Source organism: Hyposmocoma kahamanoa, unplaced genomic scaffold, assembly GCF_003589595.1.
Source record: "Hyposmocoma kahamanoa isolate Upper Pololo Valley unplaced genomic scaffold, ASM358959v1 66, whole genome shotgun sequence".
Taxonomy (NCBI): Eukaryota; Metazoa; Arthropoda; class Insecta; order Lepidoptera; family Cosmopterigidae; genus Hyposmocoma; species Hyposmocoma kahamanoa.
In genome coordinates, this window is record NW_020653854.1 from 20,879,835 (window position 1) to 20,901,812 (window position 21,978).

Genomic DNA, 21,978 nt, shown 5'->3' on the forward strand with positions numbered 1-21,978 from the left:
GTTTTACCGAGACACCGATTATGATGTGGTTAGAGAGACAAGTGGAAAAATTGTGAAGGGCATTGACATAAATAACGAAAGTTTGTACAAATATGCTCCTCTTATATCTGTGGATGTTGAAAGATCCTTCTCATCTTATAAATAGATACTGAGTATCAAACGAAATAGTTTGATACCGGAAAATATTGAAAAAATACATAATGTACAATTAGCAGCTCATCGACTTATACACTTTTGTTTGAATATTTCCTCCAGTGCAACGGAACAAAATTATGAATGTGCTACTATCTGTACGTATTAGAGACTTAAAGCGAGCTGGCAACGTTCAGTCGCACATCTCACTCGACCTTATACTAAAATCAGTGAAAGATAGCTCATTTTCCCACTCGCACCGCTCCTACTGAATAAAAGACAGATGAACTATCAACGCTAAGCTTATCCAGGCCTATACCCAGTAGGGTTGAAATCGGGATGATGATTTACTATCAACACAGACAGTTAATAATTTGAATTAAAAAGATCGATGAACTATTAAGACCGTGCAGAACGAACGTCATGTCGGTCAGTATCGGAAATACATTCCTTATAGTTCATGAATGAAATATATTTTTTTTAAAAAGGCGAGTAATAATGGTTTTTAATAAATAAATAAATAAATAACGCACACACTCAACATAGCCCCGCACTAGGGAAACTCTGTGTCGCGGGTGCCATGGACACACACATAGACAACCACAAATTACACCCAAACTCACGAGAGAAATAAATGTAAGCCATACAAACATTTCTCCCGGCCCGGGAATCGAACCTGGGACCTCTGCGTGGCAGTCCGGCCGGCATGGTAACCGTTCGGCTACGGAGGCAGTTAAATGGTTACAGCAGCATAAGCAGAAGCATTTTAAAATAAGTTCATGCCAAAACTCCGTCTGGAAGAACGATCTTCTGTATTAATTACCTTATGATGTATAATAGCACCCCATATGCAATTATATAAGCAAAAGAAGAAATATACCATGGAAAATGACTAGACAAGTCAAGAATTAAGAAGGACAAAAGAAAAAAGAGGGGCAATTGCAGATTCGTAATGACGAGGAAGGTCAAGGTGATAAAAACGGACACAATGAAGAACAATGTAAAATGCTTTAGACTTTGTTTATTTAGTAGATTGTGACAGTTAGTAATGATTATAAAAGTGAAGTAAAAGAACATAGTTAAAATTTGTATTCATTTTATTAAAAGGGAGAGATGTAGTGTATGCACATAATTGTGCCATGGACATTAAACAATATAAGTTACACTGCGGCCCGCCGTTTCCACACTATGACACTAGATAGTGGTGTGAGCGGACGTATCGCACGTGTACGTGAAGTAAACACATGTTGTTTCATTGAGCTGTCCCTATACTAAGTAGCATAAACGCCACAATTACTTACAACGTATCTTTGTTAATTATGATTCCAATGGGGTACCTTCGCTTTTCGTGGTACCCAGTATAAAACTTCTTTTGTTTATGCCCGAAAAAATCTAGTTACCTTGAATTTTTTAGTAATAGTCAGTTGAAAAAGACTTTGATTATATCCTTAGATGTTTAATAACAATTGTGTTAATAAAAACGAAGGAGGGAAATCACTTAAAATTTATTTTAAAAAAAATACGGGACATAAACTTTGGTCGAGGTTTTCCCCAAAACTATTGTAGTGAGACTCATGGGAGTTTTACTCATGCATTCGGAATGAAACATTTTCTCTGATTCTTTTCTTAACAGAGTCATGGCCGATTTTAGGGTTAAAAAAACGGTGTGCAGTACCCAGACTAGCTAATATTTCCACTACGAATCCCCTTCCAAAACCTTCACTCCTAAGTACCAGTGGCGTTCTACCCAAAACACCCCGACCAGAACGGCTTAAAAAAATTCGTGTCCTTAATATATCTTACCGGGAATCGCACCTGAGAACACATCATAGACAGGTAACCGCTACGCCACCACAATCAAAACCTAATTATACCTCAACTGAGACAATAGACTGCCAAATTAAGTGCTATCATAAATCTTGCCAAAACCAAAACAGCACATGTTAAACATAAATTTATGTTTTAAGTATCATTCTCAAAAGGATTAATTCAAAAACATTAATAATAATAATAACGCACACACTCAACATGCGGTGCCATGGACGCATAGACAACCACAAATTACACCCAAACTCACGAGAGAAATAAATGTATGCAATACAAATATTTCTCCCGGCCCGGAAATCGAACCTGCAACCTCTGCGTGGCAGTCTAGCATGGTAACCGTTCGGCCACGGAGGCAGTTAACAGTTAACACAGTCAACATTGTATTTAAGTACTGTAACAAGGAACGTAGACTTGGGCTTGCGTAGAGGTACTTTTAAACATAAAACTGGGATATTTCCATGAATAAATATTTATTTCATCTTTACTGATCGAAGCCTCGTCTAGAACGACCGAGATGATTCTAAACACAAACCTATATTCATTCAGCCAGTATTTCTACTCATATAATAGAACCTAGACTACAATACCGAATAAATATTTAGCGTAAATTTCTGGTTAGTTTCTTAGAATTTTTTTATATTTAAATATTTTAGGATATTACCACGAAGTATTGTTTAATATTTGAGTGTAATATCCTGAATATTATTTAACATTTCACGATAATATACACGAACAATTGCAAAAATAAAAGTTATAAAAATAAAAACTCCCGATCTCCGTTCGATATACGTCCGAAACAATTGCTGTCAAATATACTCGACTAAATGAAAAGACGCATGATGCGAATGAAGCTTCATACTTGATATTGTGTTTTGATTTAGTCGAGTATTCTTTACTTATTTGACAGTAATTATATATAAAACGGAGAACGGTTGCAGACACCCGGTACAAAACCCGAAATGTTCGTTTGTTTGAAAGAACAAAAATACGTGATTTTGATCCGAAAAAAATAGTTTCATTACCAATGTACGGACTCCTAGCACACGTATAATATTTACTGAAAAAAAGTTTCGAACCCTGAATCGTAAACTGGGCCTAAATTAAAGTATATTTACTTACATTTTTTTTTAATATGTCACTATTTTTTGTCAAATATCTCCACAATTTAATCAGTATAGTTAAAAGACACTACGGAAACACATGTCTTATTCAAATATTTAAAAGTATTTAAGGTGACTACAAAATAAAGCTTCAAATATTTTTACAGAACATGAGGCCTTATTCCTTCACGCCTTACAATAAAGTTTGAATTCATTTAAATAAAATATTATACCCTTGGTACAATAAAGCAACATAATTGATTATACGTCAAAAGTGTTTTATCACGTCACAATAAAAAATAATACGTAGTACATGAAAAAAAAATGTGTTTTTGTAAAATGATAAAACTCTCCTATTTAAACACAAAATGTTCTCAACTAATTTCGTTCGTAGAATTTTTAAGTTTCTCTCCTGAAATATTATAACTTAACAACAACAAGCACATAGAGAAATTCGTGAGGCCTGACACGGTTTGCTAGAAGACGTCGGTTCGAATCCGGCCAGATCGAAGTATTTTTTTCTGAGTGCCCGATCTTGGTATTAATAATTATAACAAACTAGTGGATTTCACAATAAAAATTTAAATAAATTGTATAATTTCTTTATAAAAAAAACGAGCTGATTACTATTAACAGAAAGTAGGCAAAATCAAACAAAACCGGATTAATAATTTGCCACCCTTAAGAGTGGAATATATAGGTGGAATACATAGGAAGTGACACTGTTTTTCCGGATTTAAGTCGCGTGTGTTTGTTTTTTCAAACAAACCCGAAATGTTACAGGTCCCATGGTCACTTTTGACTATGGGATCTGTAAAGGGCCCGAAACTTTACAGGTCCCATAGTCAACCGTGACCATGGCACCTGTAAAGGGCCCGAAACGTTGCAGACCCCATAGTCAACCGTGTCCATGGGACCTGTAAAGGGCCCGAAATGTTGATTTGTTTGAAAAAACAAAACAAATAAACGCGATTTAAATCCGGAAAAATAGATTAATTTCCTACTATGAACCGCCTTTTTTGAAGTTTGTTAAAAATACGAAAACATCTTACTTCACTTTAGTTTGACAGGCGCGCGTAGTGTAATTCTTCGTAGCATTACAAATTACAATTACATGTAACAACACTACAAACACCACAGTAACTTTTAAAGTTGTTTGAGCCATCTTTCACAAAACAAATGACTGCTGAGATCGATAATTATAACATGACTAGAATTATGTCAGCCCGTTGTAACTGTAGCGTTGTTGTTTGCGGCTGAACCAGATATTTAACTCTATGAGCCAACCCCAACACTGCTTGATAACTTATCACTTCCGTTGTTGAAAAAATCCGTTCACTGAATACCCTCTCCCGTAAAGTGTACAAATGGTTAAAAATATAATTTAAATATCAAACGGTTAAATATTGACAATGGGAACGAAACGTCGTGTTAACACGGAAATTCTAACACAAATGTTTTAAATAATCAAATCCCGTAGTGTACACCCGGTGTCATATATAGGAGGTTGCAAATTGATACGCGTACGCAAAACAATGGTGAGATCCAAATCTTCGCGACGGCGAATCTTCATAATCCGCCCACGTTCGAAAGACTAATAAAACACCGTAACTGTTTTAATAAAGGAAGCGTTTGATATTGGTAAGTTAATTTACTCCGAATTAGGGTTGTCAAAGTCGACTTAGCTTTTTTTATACTTATTATTTCAACACAGACACAAAACTGAACTGACATATTTATTTATATTTTTTTGTGAAAGTCTAATTTGTTGTTATAATTATTGCACGCGCGGTGGCCGCTCGGTGCACGCGCGGTCATATTATTCAGAGGAATTTAAATGTTGTTGCCTAGTAAATATAATTAAGATTCGCCATTAATGTACATAAAAGCGTGGTCTGCAACTGGGCTGTCGCGCGGCGGCCGCGCGAAATCTTTCGCCTTGTGTAAGTGGGTTCTCTCAACATAGTCTACGAAACGAGTTTGCAGACCTTACGAAATGTCCTGTCCTTGCTACTGATGTTTGTTTACCGTAACGCTCGCCACCTGTGAGAAAAGTATGAAAGTTTTCAAATCCAACCAGATCGAAGGAATTTTTCTTTCAGTTTATTCTATTTATATCAGTTACAACTATATAGTAACATATTTATGTAAATAATTATTGATTCTCACACACAGCCACAGTTGAAAGAATAAAAGTATCTAAAGTTACTTACTAACAAAATTACTTGCATATAATTGTATAATATTTTATGTATTTTTTTATACCGAGTGTTTTTTTTTATAAAATCTTGCCCCTGGTAGTAAGCGACATGCCTGTCCATAACAGTTGCAGTGCCACTCAAAGCTTTAAATCACAAAGGTCTGAGGGGCACTGCCGCTGCACCCGTCACTATGAGACCTAAGTTAACAATTCCCATGTGCCTGTAATTTCACCAGTACCCTTACACTTCAAAACCGAAACGTACTACAGCATACATTACTACTTGGCGGCAGAAATAGGTAAGGTGGCAGTACTTTCCTAGTCGAACTCTTAAAGTAGGAGTTCTACTGCTACTCAAAATTGTATACAGTATTATAGAATGGTTGTAAAACAATTATCAATTTTTCAGTTACCTGTTATCAACGCGCTTGCTTCAAAAAATGAAAAGTCAACCCTATAACAGCATTGATGACGCGCCACAGAACAATGACATTTTGCATACACCGGCCAAGACATCCTGTCACAATAAACATCGTCTTGACATGCGCTTGCGCGCGAGATTGGAATAACTTTACTTTGACGCGTGATGCCGTTCTCTACGTTTAGAGAGTTTACATCCTAAACTACAAACTTTTTACAATTGCCAACCCGCTTGCCCACAAAGTCGATTATGGCAAGTCTTCTTCTATTAACGACGTATTATCTAGTTCATTAATGACATTAATAAAAGAACGTCAATATTAATTCGGAACCCCATGTATTATAAACAAATAATAAACGAAATTGCACCCTTGGTGTAATAAGGTTACGTATGAAAAATTACAACTTTTCGAGGTTTAAAAATTCTATGAAAAGAATTAGTCGATAACCTTTTATGCTTAAATAAAAGTGTTGATAAATTTCACATAAACATAATTTGTGTCACGTCGTTATTATAATTTTCATGCGATAAAAATAATGATTGCAAAAATTCAACTTATATATTGAAGCCTAAGGAAAACTTGCTTTTTTATTCTGAAAATACTGCACTAATAACCTTATGATATCAATATTTGTATTTTTAGCCGAAGATATAATTTCTTTAAAATTCCACAGTAAGGACCCGAAACTTTTCAACCATATCATAAAAAGCTCGATACATAATAACATTCATGAAACATCCTGTGTGAACCTCGTTATCGGGAACCTCGTTATAAATAATGAATCATTTGCTCCTGTTACATTATATACACGTATGATTCATGGCATCCTAGTGTAATATATGTAATTTTCCATCTTAAATAGTCGTAGCAATTTACGTTTATTGTAAACAACCTTAATTAACACCTTCCATATCAAGCCAACTCTTTTTTTTTAACATTTAGTGACGGGACGGACAAATCGTGGTCCTGGTGGTACGCCTTTCCATAACAGTGCCATTCAGAGGGGCACGACCACTGCGCCCGTCACCGTGAAGCATAAGTTGACAAGTCCCATGTGCCTATAAATTCACCAGCACCCTTACTCTTTAAAACCGAAACGCAGTCATGCTTACACATGGCAGTACTACCCTGGTCGAACTCTTTCACAAGGAGCTCTACTGCAACTACAAAGAAACCACCAACCATCTCAAAACCTTTGTGCTTGCAACACAAAGTATATTGCACCTGCTCTCGTGACCACTGTGTCCGACCAGCTGCACTCGCAAAGACCTGCTAAAGGCAACGGATTGGGGCATAGAGGTGGCTTCTTATTGGTCCAAAGAAATTTAACAGCGGTTTGTTATTTTATTGGTTTTGTCATTGACTCGACAAGAAGAAGAAGAATAAAAACCTTCCAACAAACAAATTAGGCTGTCCATATAGCCTATATAACATAGGTCTCATAATAAAAAAGTGGAAGGACGTGCTGGGCCCATAACCAGCCCAGAAGGATTTAGGGCACAAAATTAGAAAACAGACTTTGGATTTTGTTCAATTTATTTGTACGAACCGCCTGAACAACAAACATATAATGGAACGAAGACAATCAGAGATTTAAAAAAAATACAATTGACTACCAATAATATTATACATAAATTGATATACATATATTCGTTTACAACTCAACAGTTCCCTCATTGATCTAACAATGCAATAAGTCAGCCCCAGAAAAAAGGTTCTGCAAGTTCAGTCTTTTCGATTTAGCATGACTTTACGCCAATTTCAAACCTATGTCTAAAGATATAGGCCATCGTTCTGGGCCTCATTCGGACAAAAAAAAGATAATCTGCCATAATCATCAGGATTGGCAATGTTATTAATCACACCATCAATAAAAAAGTAAGTAATATAAAAAGTACAATTTTTGAGATAGTAAAATTAAATATTAGGAAATAAAAGTAATATAACGTTTCCATATAGTTACATTATTCTTTTTATTTGTCACTTCCCCAAAAGCTACTTATTAAATTTCGACACTTTATTACGACATGTAATAGATACGACATGTAAAAAACTAAAATTAATTAATCTGACGTCAATACACCTGTGGATGATTCACCTAATGATAAATGCTAAAACATACAGCCATTGTTTGTATTAAGATTGAGTTCGGTAAGTGGATCATATTTTTATATTTGCGGAAAGCGAAGGCCGTCCTATTTGTCGCCAATATCGATTATACCTCTGAGTTAGATTTGCATAGAAAAATGATACGGATATCAAATACTTACGACGACCACCGTGGTCGCGTGGCTTGCACATCGGATTTTACGGTGTCGCCATCTCTGAGGTCCCTGGTTTAATCCTCAGTCAGGTCAATGAACAAAACTAACTTTTCTACTGTCTCTGGGTGTTTGTGTTACCGTCGTTGTTTCCGATTTCCTTAACACAAGTGCTTTAGCTACTTACTTTGGGATCAGAGCAACGTATGTAAAATCTAATATTTATTTATTTACTTTGTACGAAATGCAACCCAATAAAAAAGAAGGGAACTATAGAACGCCGTAGTTCATAAAAGCAGCAGAGCTCCTTGTGAAAGAGTTCTTCCAGGAAAGTACTGTCACCTTAGCTATTTCTGCCGCCAAGAAGTAATGTGAACATTACAGTGTTCCGTTGGAAGGGTAAGGAAGCTGGTGAAATTACAGGGACATGGGACTTGTTAACTTACGTCTCAGGGTAACGGACTTTGCGACAACTTTGCGATTTAAAGCTCTGTTGTGAATAGGCGTATCGTTTACCACCAAGCGCACGACTGGTTCGTCCCGTCAATTGGACGTAGTTACATAAAATTATCAAAAAATGGGTTATGTGTACCAAACGGTTCCTAAAGTCTAATCTCTTAGATCAGCAAAAAATCCAACATATAAACATAAACAAATATCTCCTGAGTTACATGACATTATAAGTTCTGAAAATAAAACAATAGGGCTAGCACGACAGGACGCGACTTGCGCGAGAGCGACATAGACCGCGAGAACTCTATGCGAGAATAGCAGTACCTCGTGCTTCATATCGCTTTCGCGCAAGTCGCGTCGTGTTGTGCTAGCCCTACAATAGTGAGAATAACTTTTAAACTTCAATCTGACATATTTTATTATCTCGAAAGTGACTGGATGTGCATAGGATCCTTTTTGTTTAACTACGTCCAATTGGTATTATAAAAAAGGCTAATTTAAATTAGCAAGAGAATGCATTTTATAATTTAAATAGTAAAAGTTATTCATGATTAAAATCGGATCACAACCCTAGCTTGTCAGAGGTGCTGTAAATATTTAGCATTTGAAATTAACTTTCATTCTAAGAGCATTCAATTTTTACAGGAATATTTAAATTAAGTAGTACCTGCAAAAACTATTTGTCATTCAACAAGTATATTTGTAAGCAAACAAAAACAACGTCGTATTTAATATTGTTTTTGTTTTAATGGCAAATAAAAGGCGATTCCTTCTTTAAATTTTACGGGAAAAGAAATTAATTTCGTAATATTATAGTTTTTTATTTATTTTATTTTTATTTTTATTTATTTATATAGTTTTTGGTTTTTAAATGGGACAGTATGGGGATATTCGAAACTACAGAAGATACAAGGAATGTCTTAGGAAATAATATGTCTTTTTTTGTGAAAACTATTTGGCGTAGTCAATTTTTTGGTCAAGCGTGAGTTGTCCATAGAAATTAATAAAATTGATCAAAATTTTGTTTAATGCTGATAGACTCAGTTTTTTATAAGAATGATTTTACTGTATTTGAAGAAAAGAATCGGGACAGCAAAAGTTGGTCAAATTCAATAAAATACATCATAAATAACAAGTTCAACAAAACATAAAATAATAAAAAGTAAACTTTTAAGTTTTTCTTGTACTATCTGACACTTTTTAGATCTTTATTTGGTAGTAAGATAGTAAGTTCAAACGTGCATGTGACATGATGACCCCCACCACCATTCCTGCTTTTTTCACTGATATTTACAGTACAGTATATCGCAGAGTTATCATAGAATCTTTTTAAATATTTATATTTTTATACGAAAGTAAAGTCTGACAAATTATTAAAATTTATGCAACAAAAGTCGTTGTTTATGATGTCAGTAATATAGTCCTGCGGGGTTGTTAAATTACTAATAACCCTATTAAAACTCTGGCTTTTAATACTATCCAATAGAAATCAATAGAATCCAATAATACACCATATTGGATTTCTTGACGAATCAAACGTAATTTAGGCTCTATTAGGAAACAAATAAACGTACAGGGTCAAGAACACGTCAAGCTTTACACTTATGACTTAAATCCAACTCTATGCCGCTTATGATAAGAACGGTCCAAAATACAAAATGTCAAGCTTGAAGTGCTTTTGACTGTACACACAAACAAACGCTCTCATAATCATAACCCCTTTTTTAGCTTCGCCGTTGTCCGGCAAGAAACACAGTTATCCTTATTGTTTACCCTGTACTTATATACCTACATAATAGTTATTACAATTATTACGTATTAGCCATTGTTTAAAGTCGATTGGCACAACCTATTTGTTATCAGAGGAATTCTTCCGACTTCCCACAGTTATCTACGGTCCAACCACATTGATAGTTTTGCGATAGTTTTTTGATTATAATTATACTGTAGAGTTACAGCGTTCAAAATGTACAAAGATATCTCAAGATATTTCAATTACATAAGTTCACTGTCTCTCTTTGTGATTGTCTAACATCTACTATCCACACAGTGCAGTGCAGAATTTGTGAGAATGATAATTGAGCAGAAGATAAAAGGAAAAAGAAGGAGAGGATGACCAAAAATGGCGTATAGTGAACAAACAAAGGAGAAGATCAAAGTGAGCAGCTATAAAGCAGGTCAAGAATCTGGCTATGAAACTGGAGAAGTGGAGGAGGCTATACCGACAAGAGCCTGGCTCTTAAATACGGTGATGATAATAATTTGTTTATTGAATTGATATTCAATTTTTTTGTGAAATTACTCCACTAGTTTGTTATAATTAACCTAACTTTATCGGCATAAAGTTAGGTTAATTATAACAAAGGTTACTTAAAACTAAGCTTAGTTGGCAATAGCGTCTGGCACGGTTTGCTAGAAGACGTCGATTCTAATCCGGCCGAATCGAAAGAATTTTTTCTAAGTGTTCGGTCTTTGTATTAATAATTGTAACAAACTAGAGGAGTAATTTCACAAAAAATAATTTAATATCAATTCAATAAAAAAATAATTACAATTAATAGCGACATCTCTAGCCAGGGCTAATAGCTGTAAATCTAACTGGGTGACAAAATACTTTCATGGATTTCTCATAGATGGCGGTACGGCTAAATAGTCGTTTAAAAACCAAATACAAAGATACAACAACAAGCACATAGAAAAATTCATGAGGTCCTCTAGTTCGTTCCGTTGCTTAGTTGGCATAGCGTCTGGCATGGTTTTCTAGAAGACGTTTGTTCGAATCCGGCCGGATCAAAAGAATTTTTTCTAAGTGTTCGATGTTTGTATTAACAATTAGGATGATGGTAAGTTCATTTGTTTTTAATCAACTTGTTAACCGTATCGTTCTAATAGCAGATCTTGCTTACGAAAAGCATCAAAGACCGTTCAATTACCGAGTTCATAATATTGTTTAAAAATTCAATAATACACCTGTTATGTTACCAACCCACCTGGGAAAATCAATATGGCGAACGATAACCGTCGTTTATTGTCCTTTGTATTTTGGGAGACACTGAAGGGTAAACATAGAATTCAGTTACAATCTATACCATTAACCGACTTCAAAAAAGGTGGAGGTTATTCGACTGTATATTTTTGTTTGTATGTTACACGTATAATCCGTCATTTGTGAACCGATTACGACGATTCTTCCTTTGTTGAAAAGGGGATAGTAGTGGCCCATTCAAATTTCAAGAAAATTATAAAAGAAAATTAGAGTATAAATCCGGCTTATTGGATTTTACCCAGTAGATGTAATAATTCTAATAACAGATTCAAATTCATTTATTTGTTTATGATACGCAGGTTACAAACGGTATTAATAAATATATAGTAACAGCCAGGTGAAATTACTAAATTTCACAAACTTTTGAATATCATGGTGGCGAAACATTAACTGCCTCCGTGGCCGAACGGTTACCATGCCGGACTGCCACGCAGAGGACCCAGGTTCGATTCCCGGGTCGGGAGAAATATTTGTAAAGCCTACATTTATTTCTCTCGTGAATTTGGGTATAATTTGTGGTTGTCTATGTGTATGTCACTGGGTTTCTCTAGTGCGGGGTTTTTTGAGTGTGTGCGTTGTAACACTTGACATTCAATAAAAACTTAAATATAGTTAAATTATTAATAAAAAGATCGAACAAGAACAACAGTGTCTGGTGCTTCACCGTGGCTACCGCTCTTACCAACTGAGCTACAGATCGAGTAAGCAGATGTTACGAATTTCTCTATGTACTATACTATAGATAGACTATACTATATATGCTCCTACTATTATAGATCTTTGTATTAGGTTTAAAAGACTTTTTTGCCGTAGCGCCATCTGTAAGAAACTTATGAAAGATTCTTCAAAAAATAAACTTATGAAATTTTCTTCAAAAAATATATGAATATCATGGTAGATATTCAAAAAATAAATATTGTTATTTATACGGAAAAAAATAAGAAAGAAAGAAAAGAAAATACATTTGTTTACCACAAATGACACCACCACCAAAGGAAAAAAACCGAAACAAAACATAATCAAGACATTCAAACGTAAATCATAAATAAATAATTACAAAACAAAACAAGAAATAAAAAAATCAAATTAAAACACAAACACCAACTGTTCGCATAAACAAGGGCACTAAGTATAAAGACATTTTGTGTGGTGCCAGCCGCGGTAACAAAAGGGTAAATACCTACTCTTATGATATATCTAGTATTTCTTCTTTCCATTATTTCGACAAACGACGGGCGGTTTTTGCCCGCTTGAAGTATATAAATAGTATGTCTGTGATGAGTAGTAAACAGATACTGAAATATAGAATCCTTCATCGGTCGGGCTATAATTGAATATCGAATTGAAACAGCACTAGAAAAAGCTATTTCTCCTCTATTCCGAATCGACGTTCAATTGTTTTTCATCATAGATAAAATTGAAATGGTCGAAGTAAAAAAGCCTACAACATTGTGTCAGTTGATAAGCCATGCGAGTTCAGTGAATTTCTGTTTTTAAATATGAATAAGAATCCTTCATTAGCACGAAGAACAACTGCATTGTACAAATTTACTGGAAAAATGTACAATTATCTGTATATTAATATTTTACCGAAACAATGTCGACTTCAAGAGCGTTTTGTTTTTTAGTATTGCCTATTTTAAACGTGGAAGCTTTTAAATTGGGAGATGATGGTGTCTGCATTGCAGAAATTAGGTAATTTTAAAATTTGTTTTAGTATTTTACGTAGTTTCAAATTTAGTTTTAATGTTACTATGACTTTCGTACTTTATTTCTTTTTTATTTCACGTGACTTTTTATTTTCAGTGTTCCAAAGATAAGAACAAATAATGTGACTTTGAATAAGTGGTGCAAAAAGAAAAGTGTTGTTAAAAGATGTGAGGTGCGTAAATACTATAATTTTAAATGAGATAACATAGTATGTAGCAGTAGATCTCCTTATGAAAGAGTTTGTCCAACTAAGTACAACCACTTTACCTATTTCTTTCGCCAAGCAGTGACGTGAGCATTACTGCTTTCTGGTTTTGAAGGGTCAGGATGCTGGTGAAATTACCGGCACAAGGGACTTGTCAACATACTTTTCAGGGTGACGTGTGCAGTGGAAGTGCCCTTCAGATCTTTGCGATTTAAAGCTCTGAATAGCACTGTAACTGTTATGGACAGGCGTGTAGTTTACCATCAGGCGCACGATCTTGTTCGTTCGGTCACTTGATATTATATGATTATTTATTTATCTAATAAAGTTACGTGCCCATACAAGGAATGATGAAACTTAGAGTAATTATTGGTAACGTATTTACAACTTATGTTTATTAGTTATGATTTGAATGGAATACCTTCGCTTTTCGTGATACCCATTATAAAACTGGTCGGACACTGTGGCCATGAGAGCAGTCGCAACATACTTTGTGTTAGCAAGCACAAAGGTTTAGAGTTGGTTGGTGGTTTGTTCGTATTAACAGTAGAGCTCCAGTGAGAGAGTTCATCCAGGATAGTGCTGCCACCTTACCTATTTCTGCCGCCAAGCAGTAACGTCAGCATTACTATGTTCCGGTTTTGAAGGGTAAGGGTACTGGTGAAATTACAGGCACATGGGACTTGTCAACTTATGTTTGAGGGTGACGGGCGCAGTGGCAATGTCCATCTGATCTTAGCAATTTAAAACTGTGAGTTTAACAGGCGTGTAGCTTAACACCAGTAGCACGACATGTTCGTTCCATTACTTGGGTTCATAAAAATACTGGATATACAGGTGTTACAATTTCAATTAAAAGCTTATAACATTTTATACAAATTTCTCTGTTTAAAGTCATAACTTAGGTGTAATCGAGAATCTCATAAAAAGCTTTAGCCAAATAAATCAAGAACCTCATTTTGTAAGAAATATATCTCGCTAATATCTAGGAATGTTTTCATTACGCAAAAATCCTTACTATTTTTTTACATTACGCAAATTATGAACATTATTTATGACCATTATGATGGTCTTTCCGTAGGAATTTTCCTGTCGATAACATTATATATTATTTTTGTTACCAAGTCTCGCGTTTTCAGTGTAAAATATGAGTAATTTTGGGTGTATAAAGTAATAAATACAGTGAAATAATATTGCACGTGTGATGTATTGCCGCTTTTATAATTAATTAAAAATAAATGTACAATTGACGTAACAGCTGTGTCATAATTCGTTTTATAGTTGGCACTCTAGTGCATTTCCTACATCTATTGTTTGTTTCCTCTTTCTCTATCCTCGTTTATAGTCACGTGTTTGTCATGTGCATATCACAAAACTACGTACAGTTTATTTATTTTACTTAACGTACAAAATGTTTACATGCAGTGGAACATGTTTGATTTGCAATTTAAACATTTCATCCAAAATGTAGATCTAACAGCGTTATTGTGCGAAATATAAATATATTTGCATAAGGAAAAACAAAGAGCAATGAGAACAAAACTGCTTATAAAATCTTTTCTACAAAACTAAAAAGGATAATCCAACTGACAAATAGTCTCAAAATAATTATTATATTTCCAAAGCTACAAACAAATGCAAAGCTACGTGGAAAATAATAAATAATTGTAAGCCAAAAATACCACATATCACTAAATCAGCTCTAAAAATTGATAAAATGAGAAATTAGTAACAAATTCTAAAATAATAGCTCGAAAATTTAATAATTATTTTATAGAAGAAGTTCAACCAAATTGCAGTGTAAAAAGTAAAAAAACACGTAATTATTCTACTTGTAAGTCATTTTTTATGAAACCTACAGTCCCTCATGACGTATTTAATATTATACGCCATTTAAAAAACACAAACAGTACAGGATACGATGACATATGCACAAAAATACTAAAACATGTAGCAGATATAATTTCTCCTATCCTCAGTGACAGTTGACGTTAACTGAAGAGGGATCATTTCCAGAAAAATTTAAAATATCTATTATGAAACCTATGTATAAAAAGGCAATAAACGTCTTATGGAATCATATACACCTGTAGCTCTATTGCCAGTTTTTTGTAAAGTATTCGAGAAAACTATTTATGATAATTTGTATAATTATTTAGAGAACAAAAAAATTTTTTGTAAAGAACAAAGAGGTTTTAGAAAAAACAGCTCAATTAATTTAGCTATATACGATTTCTTAGAGAAAATACATAACAGGATGGATAGAGGATTACCAGCTCTTGCTATATATTTAGATATGACAAAAGCTTTTGACTATGTGGACCATGACATTTTACTTGACAAACTATACTCATATGGTATAAAGGGCAATATGCATAACATGACACAATCATATTTAAAAGGTAGAACTCAAGTAACCAAAATTAATAAAATCAACATTATGACAAGAATAGAAATGGAATGTAAGTCTGATTCTAAAGTAAAAATATATGGAGTACCACAGGGCAGCATTTTGGGACCCTTACTCTTCTTAATATATATTAACGACATGCCTAACGCATCCCATCATCCAATGACGCTTTATGCGGACGATTGTACGGTCACATATATTAAAGAAAATGAAATAAATAACAGCCTAAATTCATTAATAGAATGGCTTGAAGAAAATAATTTAAAAATCAATCTCCAAAAAGCCAAGCTCATGAATTTTAAGTTGAGAAAAGCAGCTAGTCAAATAAATATAGAATATAAAGGGACACACATAGGACAAACAGATATAACAAAATTCCTAGGTATACACATTGATGATAAAATAAGCTGGAAGGCACAATTGGAAAATGTTTGCAGTAAACTCAATACTTGTGCATATACACTATACATGCTTAGCAAAGCTGTCGATAGAAGCTCGGACCTTCAAACATATCATGGATATGTTGCTTCAATATTAAGATATGGTATAAATATTCTGGGGAAATGCAGCCAATGTAAATTCAGTTTTCAAGGCACAAAAAAAATGTGTCAGAGCAATGTGTCGTTTGAAAAGAACCGATAGTTGTAAAAGATTTTTTTTTATTATTATTATCAGATATTTTAAGGATCTTCGAATACTGACTGTACCTTCACTTTACATATAGGAAACTGCCATATACATCCGAATGCACCCACACTTGTTCACGCAAACACTAAAGCAAACTTGAAAGCTTGTAAAACTACTTTCATGCACAAAAGTATCTTTGTATCGGCGCCAAAATTTACAATAATTTACCGAAAGTATTGAGGTCTGAAAAAACCTTATTATTATTATTATTTATTTATTTTATTTATTATTTAAAAAGCAATTAAACAACTTATTGACTAATAAAATTTACTATACAATACAGTGTCCGAATTTTTAAATGACAAATCTCTAACTTCATTGACAGATTTTTGATATTTTTTTATGACGTGAATAGTTTTATTATGTTGACATTTAAGTATATTAAAAATATTTTAATTGAAATTGACTCATATAACTATCATTGCGTCTAAATTGCTGACCTACTTATTAAATCCATGTGTGCACGCTCATTTGATATTAGAAAAAATAACATGTTATATCTGGTATAGTCTGTTAAAATGCATGCGAATAAATTTATAATTAATAACACTTTCAATAAGTTTGTATGCCTAATGTTTGGCCGGACACAGTGAAACTACTTATTTTGTACATGTCAACTTCCAAATAACCTATGTTTTCACAAATAAATGAATTATTAATTTTATTATTATTATGACCAAAAACAGGGAAAAGTGAGATAACAAACTTAAAACTAATGCGAATAAAAACTAGACAGATATTAATTGGAAAATATTAATGAGAAGACAAGTCGAAGTAATTGAGGAGATGGGTGCGAATTCTACAAAGATTGTTATGAAAACATCACTAACTGCCTCCGTGATCGAACGGTTATCATGCTGGTCTGCCACACAGAGGTACTGAGTTCGATTCCCGGGCCGGGAGAAATGTTTGTATGGTCTATACTTACTACCTATCTATACTTACTTACTAACTTTTTATTTACAAATTTAACGTTATTATATGCCGTATTTGGGGAAAGGTCTGATCCAAGATTTAAGCCAAGTCGATACAGACTAAAGACTATTTAAGTATGGTAGTATCAGGACTTTACGAACTTTGCAACAAGTATAAGAATGTTAAATTAACATCAATTAAGTGATTTATTACGTCTAAGCTGCTGATGCCAGAACACTGCTCTAAAATTAAAAACGTTGCGCAACTGTAGTAAAAAAATCAACAATAATACAAAAAAACAAAAAATGGAAAATAAACCTTCAAAGTTTGTAAAAGTTTAATAGATGATTAGTAAAATGTAGATTTGTATAATAATCTGTAATAAGTTTATGCGACGTCGATGTATGTTAAAATAAAAAAGGCAACACTGACAAAAATTTGACAGATGATTAGTAGAAACATTGGTTTAAATGTCAACACTGACAAAAGTTGGACAGATAATTAGTAAAAACATTGGTTTATTGGCAACTCTTCACTGGAAATACAGAATAACAATGCTACCCCTAATAAGTCCGTATAATGAACGCCGGGGATCCATGACGAGCCTACCTAACATACGAGGCATTAGTATAAAAATTGGTACACAATATGTTGTGAGCAAGTAGATGCAGTGCTCGTGACCTTTCTGAATTTTCACGCCCTTTGATGGCTATCCATTATAGGAGCGAGCGAGACTATTATTTGTTATTAAAAATTTTATAAAAAGAATGTTTCTTAATCTAAACTCGGCGGCATAACAAAAACCTACGTAGGTTTATCCGTGCACCGCAAGAAGTACTTCTTCATCTTTTCGGAAAGGCCGTGGGGCCTTTAAAATTTTGCGAGGGTACTAAGGCGTACTACAAAAAGGGTAAGAAACCCTGTCATAACATGCTGGGCATAATTTCTTCCTTTTTTTGTTTGTTTTTTTAATGTTACAATATTTAATTTATTCATTGCCATGATATTCATATTTTTTTCTGAAAATGCTTCACTACTTTATGGTTATTATTGGTACAAAGGTCGAACTAGCAAAAGAAAATTCTTTCGATCCGGCTTGACTCCAATCAGCAACATACCGGGGCGATCGCTCTCCCAACAGAACTGGGGAACGAGTCAGCAATCTTCACGAATTAGGTACTTTATGTGCTTGTTGCAAATTTTTTAAATGATCAAATGACGGGACGAACATGTCTTGCGTCTGATGGTAAGCTACGTGCCTGTCCATAACAGTTGTAATGTCACTTTAAATTGTAAAAATATGAGGGGCACTGCCACTGTGCCTGTCACACTGAGACATAAGTTGACAAGCCCAATGTTAATGTAATTTCGCCAACACCCATACCGTTCAAAACCGAAACGCAGTAATGCTCACATTACTGTTTGGCGGTATAAATAGTAAAGGTAAGGCAGGACCTCTACTGCTGCTAAATGCTTTTTTCCCCAATCTGCATTGAGCCAACGTGGCGAACTATGGCTTAAACCCTCGCCTGAGAAGATGCCCAGCAGTGGGACGTGTGAGTAAATAGGTTGATGATGACGACTTAAAATTTAAGGAATGTTCTTGTATTTAGAAAAACAAACGACCGGTCAATGACTCTACGTACATTTCTATCTATTAACAGCATTAGTTGTTTTGTATGCAAATTGATTTCATTTAGTAATAAATGAAACAAGGAAGATATGTCCAACAATTCAATTTTATCGTAAAGCGATAATACTGATGTGTTTATTTATAAATGAGAATTAGATGCTCACTCATTGAACCAGAACTATGTTTCGTGAGTTTAAATAATAATATACACGTCTAAAGTATAATGTGCACAATCTACGAGCATCCTATTGCTTAATTACACGTTGTGAGCCACGGAGTTAAGGTTTGCAGAACAATTAAATTTTAATACACAGCTAAAATCTACTCATTAAAACAACGCCAAAGAATTTGATCCTTTCGTACGAAATTTTATCTCCTTTACAAAAGTAAATACACCATTATTTCGAGTAATAAATTTTATTAGAAACGTGCATGTGTCGTCTGTAATAACAAATCGTGCAGTCGATATCCTAACATAGCTGACCTATTTGGTTCTGAGTAGATCAGTGTGAAGAAAGGTGTAAGACAAACTTTACCATTAATCAATAAGCCATATAATTCATTTTGGTGTAACTTCCTTATTGTATCATAGATGAATGACGTTTTAAGAAACTTTTTAAGCCAAATGGATCTTTAATTAAATTTAATTTCAACCTAAAAGCTGGCATTCCTTTACGCTTTTCTGTTGAATTCATAAGAAGGCTCTCAGAACCAAAAGGTCGGCTGCGGGGTTGGATATTTGAGAACATCGGCTGTATATAGAAAATTAGTTTTCAAATTTAACTTACGCCACAGTCGTCTTGCACAGATTATTCCTTAAATTGTTGCCTGTTTCATTTTTATCAGCGTCGTTTTCACGACAAACTCCAGTGTTAAGGCATTCACCATGCTTGCATTTATCACAATTCGCCTTGCAAGTACCATTAAAATTAGAAAAACCTTCTTTACATTTACAAACATAAGGTTCAACACACTCTCCATCACAATTATCACACTTAGGCGCACAAGCACTATCGTTTAAATGCGTATATCCTTCATAACATGAACACTTATTAGGAGCAACACAAGTGGCATTAACGCAATTGCAGATCGGGTCACACGTAATGTTATCTTTCTGTACGTAACCATCCAGACAAGTACACGTATCAGGTGCCGTACATTTGCCATTAGAACAAGGGTTATTACAGATTGGTATGCAATCAAAGTCGTCGTTCAAAAAGTAGCCTGAGTCACATTTATGACAATGCGTTGTGTTGTATTTTGTAAAACCTCGATGGCAAATACAAGTGTTGTTGATGCAATCAGAATTAATGCATGGATAGTCGCATTTAGATTTGATACAGGTGTTCTTATGTGATGGATCCAGTACTGAAGACGGATCACAGTGGCAGACTTCGGGGGCGACGCACTGGCCCCCGATGCATCCAGTTCTGCATATTGGTGAACATATATCTTTGTCTACGAAGTATTCCCATCCGTTGCAACAAACTGGTTTTTCCGCAGTTTCCTTGTATCTCTGAAAAGATTACTACAATAAATTATATGAAATTACAACTCAAATACTCATTGTATTTTCCAATATCAACTTTTTTTGTATGACATCAAGTGACGGGACAACAAATCGTAAGCCTGGTGGACAGACGTGTCCATAACAGTTGCAGTGCCACTCAGAGCTTTAAATCGCAGAGATCTGTGGATACTACATATGCGCTCATCACCCTTACACATAAGTTGACAAGACCCATGTGCCTGTAATTTCACCAGCACCCTTAAAAACCGGAACGCAGTAATGCTCACATTACTGCATGGTGGCAGAAATAGATAAGGTTATGGCTATGTTATCTCATTTTAAATTACAGTATTTACCCACCTCAGTTCTTTTAACAACACATTTCTTTTTGCCGCACCACTTATTCAAAGTCACATATTTTATTCTTGTCTTTGGAACACTGAAAATAAAAAAAATCACGTGAAACCAAAATAAAAAATTAATATTATCAAGACTAGATTTAAAACTACCTAAATGGCCAAAACAAAATTTAAAATTACCTAATTTTCGCAATGCAAACACCATCATCTCCCAATTTAAAAGCTTCCACGTTTAAAATAGGTAATACTAAAAAACAAAACACTCTTGAAGTCGACCACATTTTACTAAAATTTTAATTTCAAATTTAGAACGTTAATGTTTCAAACTCCACAGATAAGGAAAATACTTTTAAATTAATTGATCAAAGACTTCTAACACTACCATTTCATTTGGTGGGCCACTAACAGTATGAGGATGACACCGTTCACATATTAAATCGTAATTATCATACATTACGAGAGAGATACCACTGGTCAATGTAACCCTTATAATGTGGGCTGTAAAGCTCGATTGGTCTTATGTAGCTATAGAGTGGGAAGGCAGTTACAAGTACTGATTTTCACTCAGTTTTCCTTGCATTACGAATTCGAATATAAATTTTTGATTGTTAGAAATATTTAAATGCAGCATTAAATCTGAAAAGATATTGTTATTACAACTTACTCATACGCCTTAACTTACTAAGCCAATAGAATCCAAGTCTAATTTCGCATATTATTGCCATTATTTTATCTGTTCAAACATTTTTTTATTTGCTATTCTTATTTTCATTGTACATTGACATAAGCTAGGACCAAAAAAGGTAATCTTATAGGCATTTCCACTTGTAGGAAACTAAACTCAAAATGCTGATAGATACAATACTAATTCCAATGTTTCTTCTTTTCAAGGTTACCGTATCGAGTCTTTTTAGCGGTGTATTGAAAATTCTACCTAGTTTATATGCAAAATGTGTTTAATTTTACATGTACTGTATCCCCTGATCATAAGTAGCGTGTAAGTGAATTTATTATTAACATTATCTCACAAAATTAACAAATATACAGGTAATGATAAAGCTTTGTATGCTGGAGACACTAGCCGAAACTTGGTCAATCCTGTATTATG

General features: G+C 34.2%; 1 protein-coding gene across 1 annotated transcript in view; it reads right to left on the reverse strand.

Moving 5' to 3' along the window:
* The window catches only part of LOC113232051 (multiple epidermal growth factor-like domains protein 11), a 38,773-nt gene extending 17,508 nt beyond the window's left edge, over positions 1-21,265 (reverse strand). The window contains exons 1-3 of the mRNA XM_026466675.1: positions 21,051-21,265; positions 20,872-20,950; positions 19,790-20,517 (exon numbers count right to left, since the gene is read on the reverse strand). Of these exons, the coding sequence (XP_026322460.1) occupies positions 19,790-20,517; positions 20,872-20,950; positions 21,051-21,151 (908 nt within the window). The 5' untranslated portion in view covers positions 21,152-21,265. The remainder of the gene's footprint in view (positions 1-19,789; positions 20,518-20,871; positions 20,951-21,050) is intronic.
* Between the last annotated feature and the right edge of the window lie 713 nt (positions 21,266-21,978).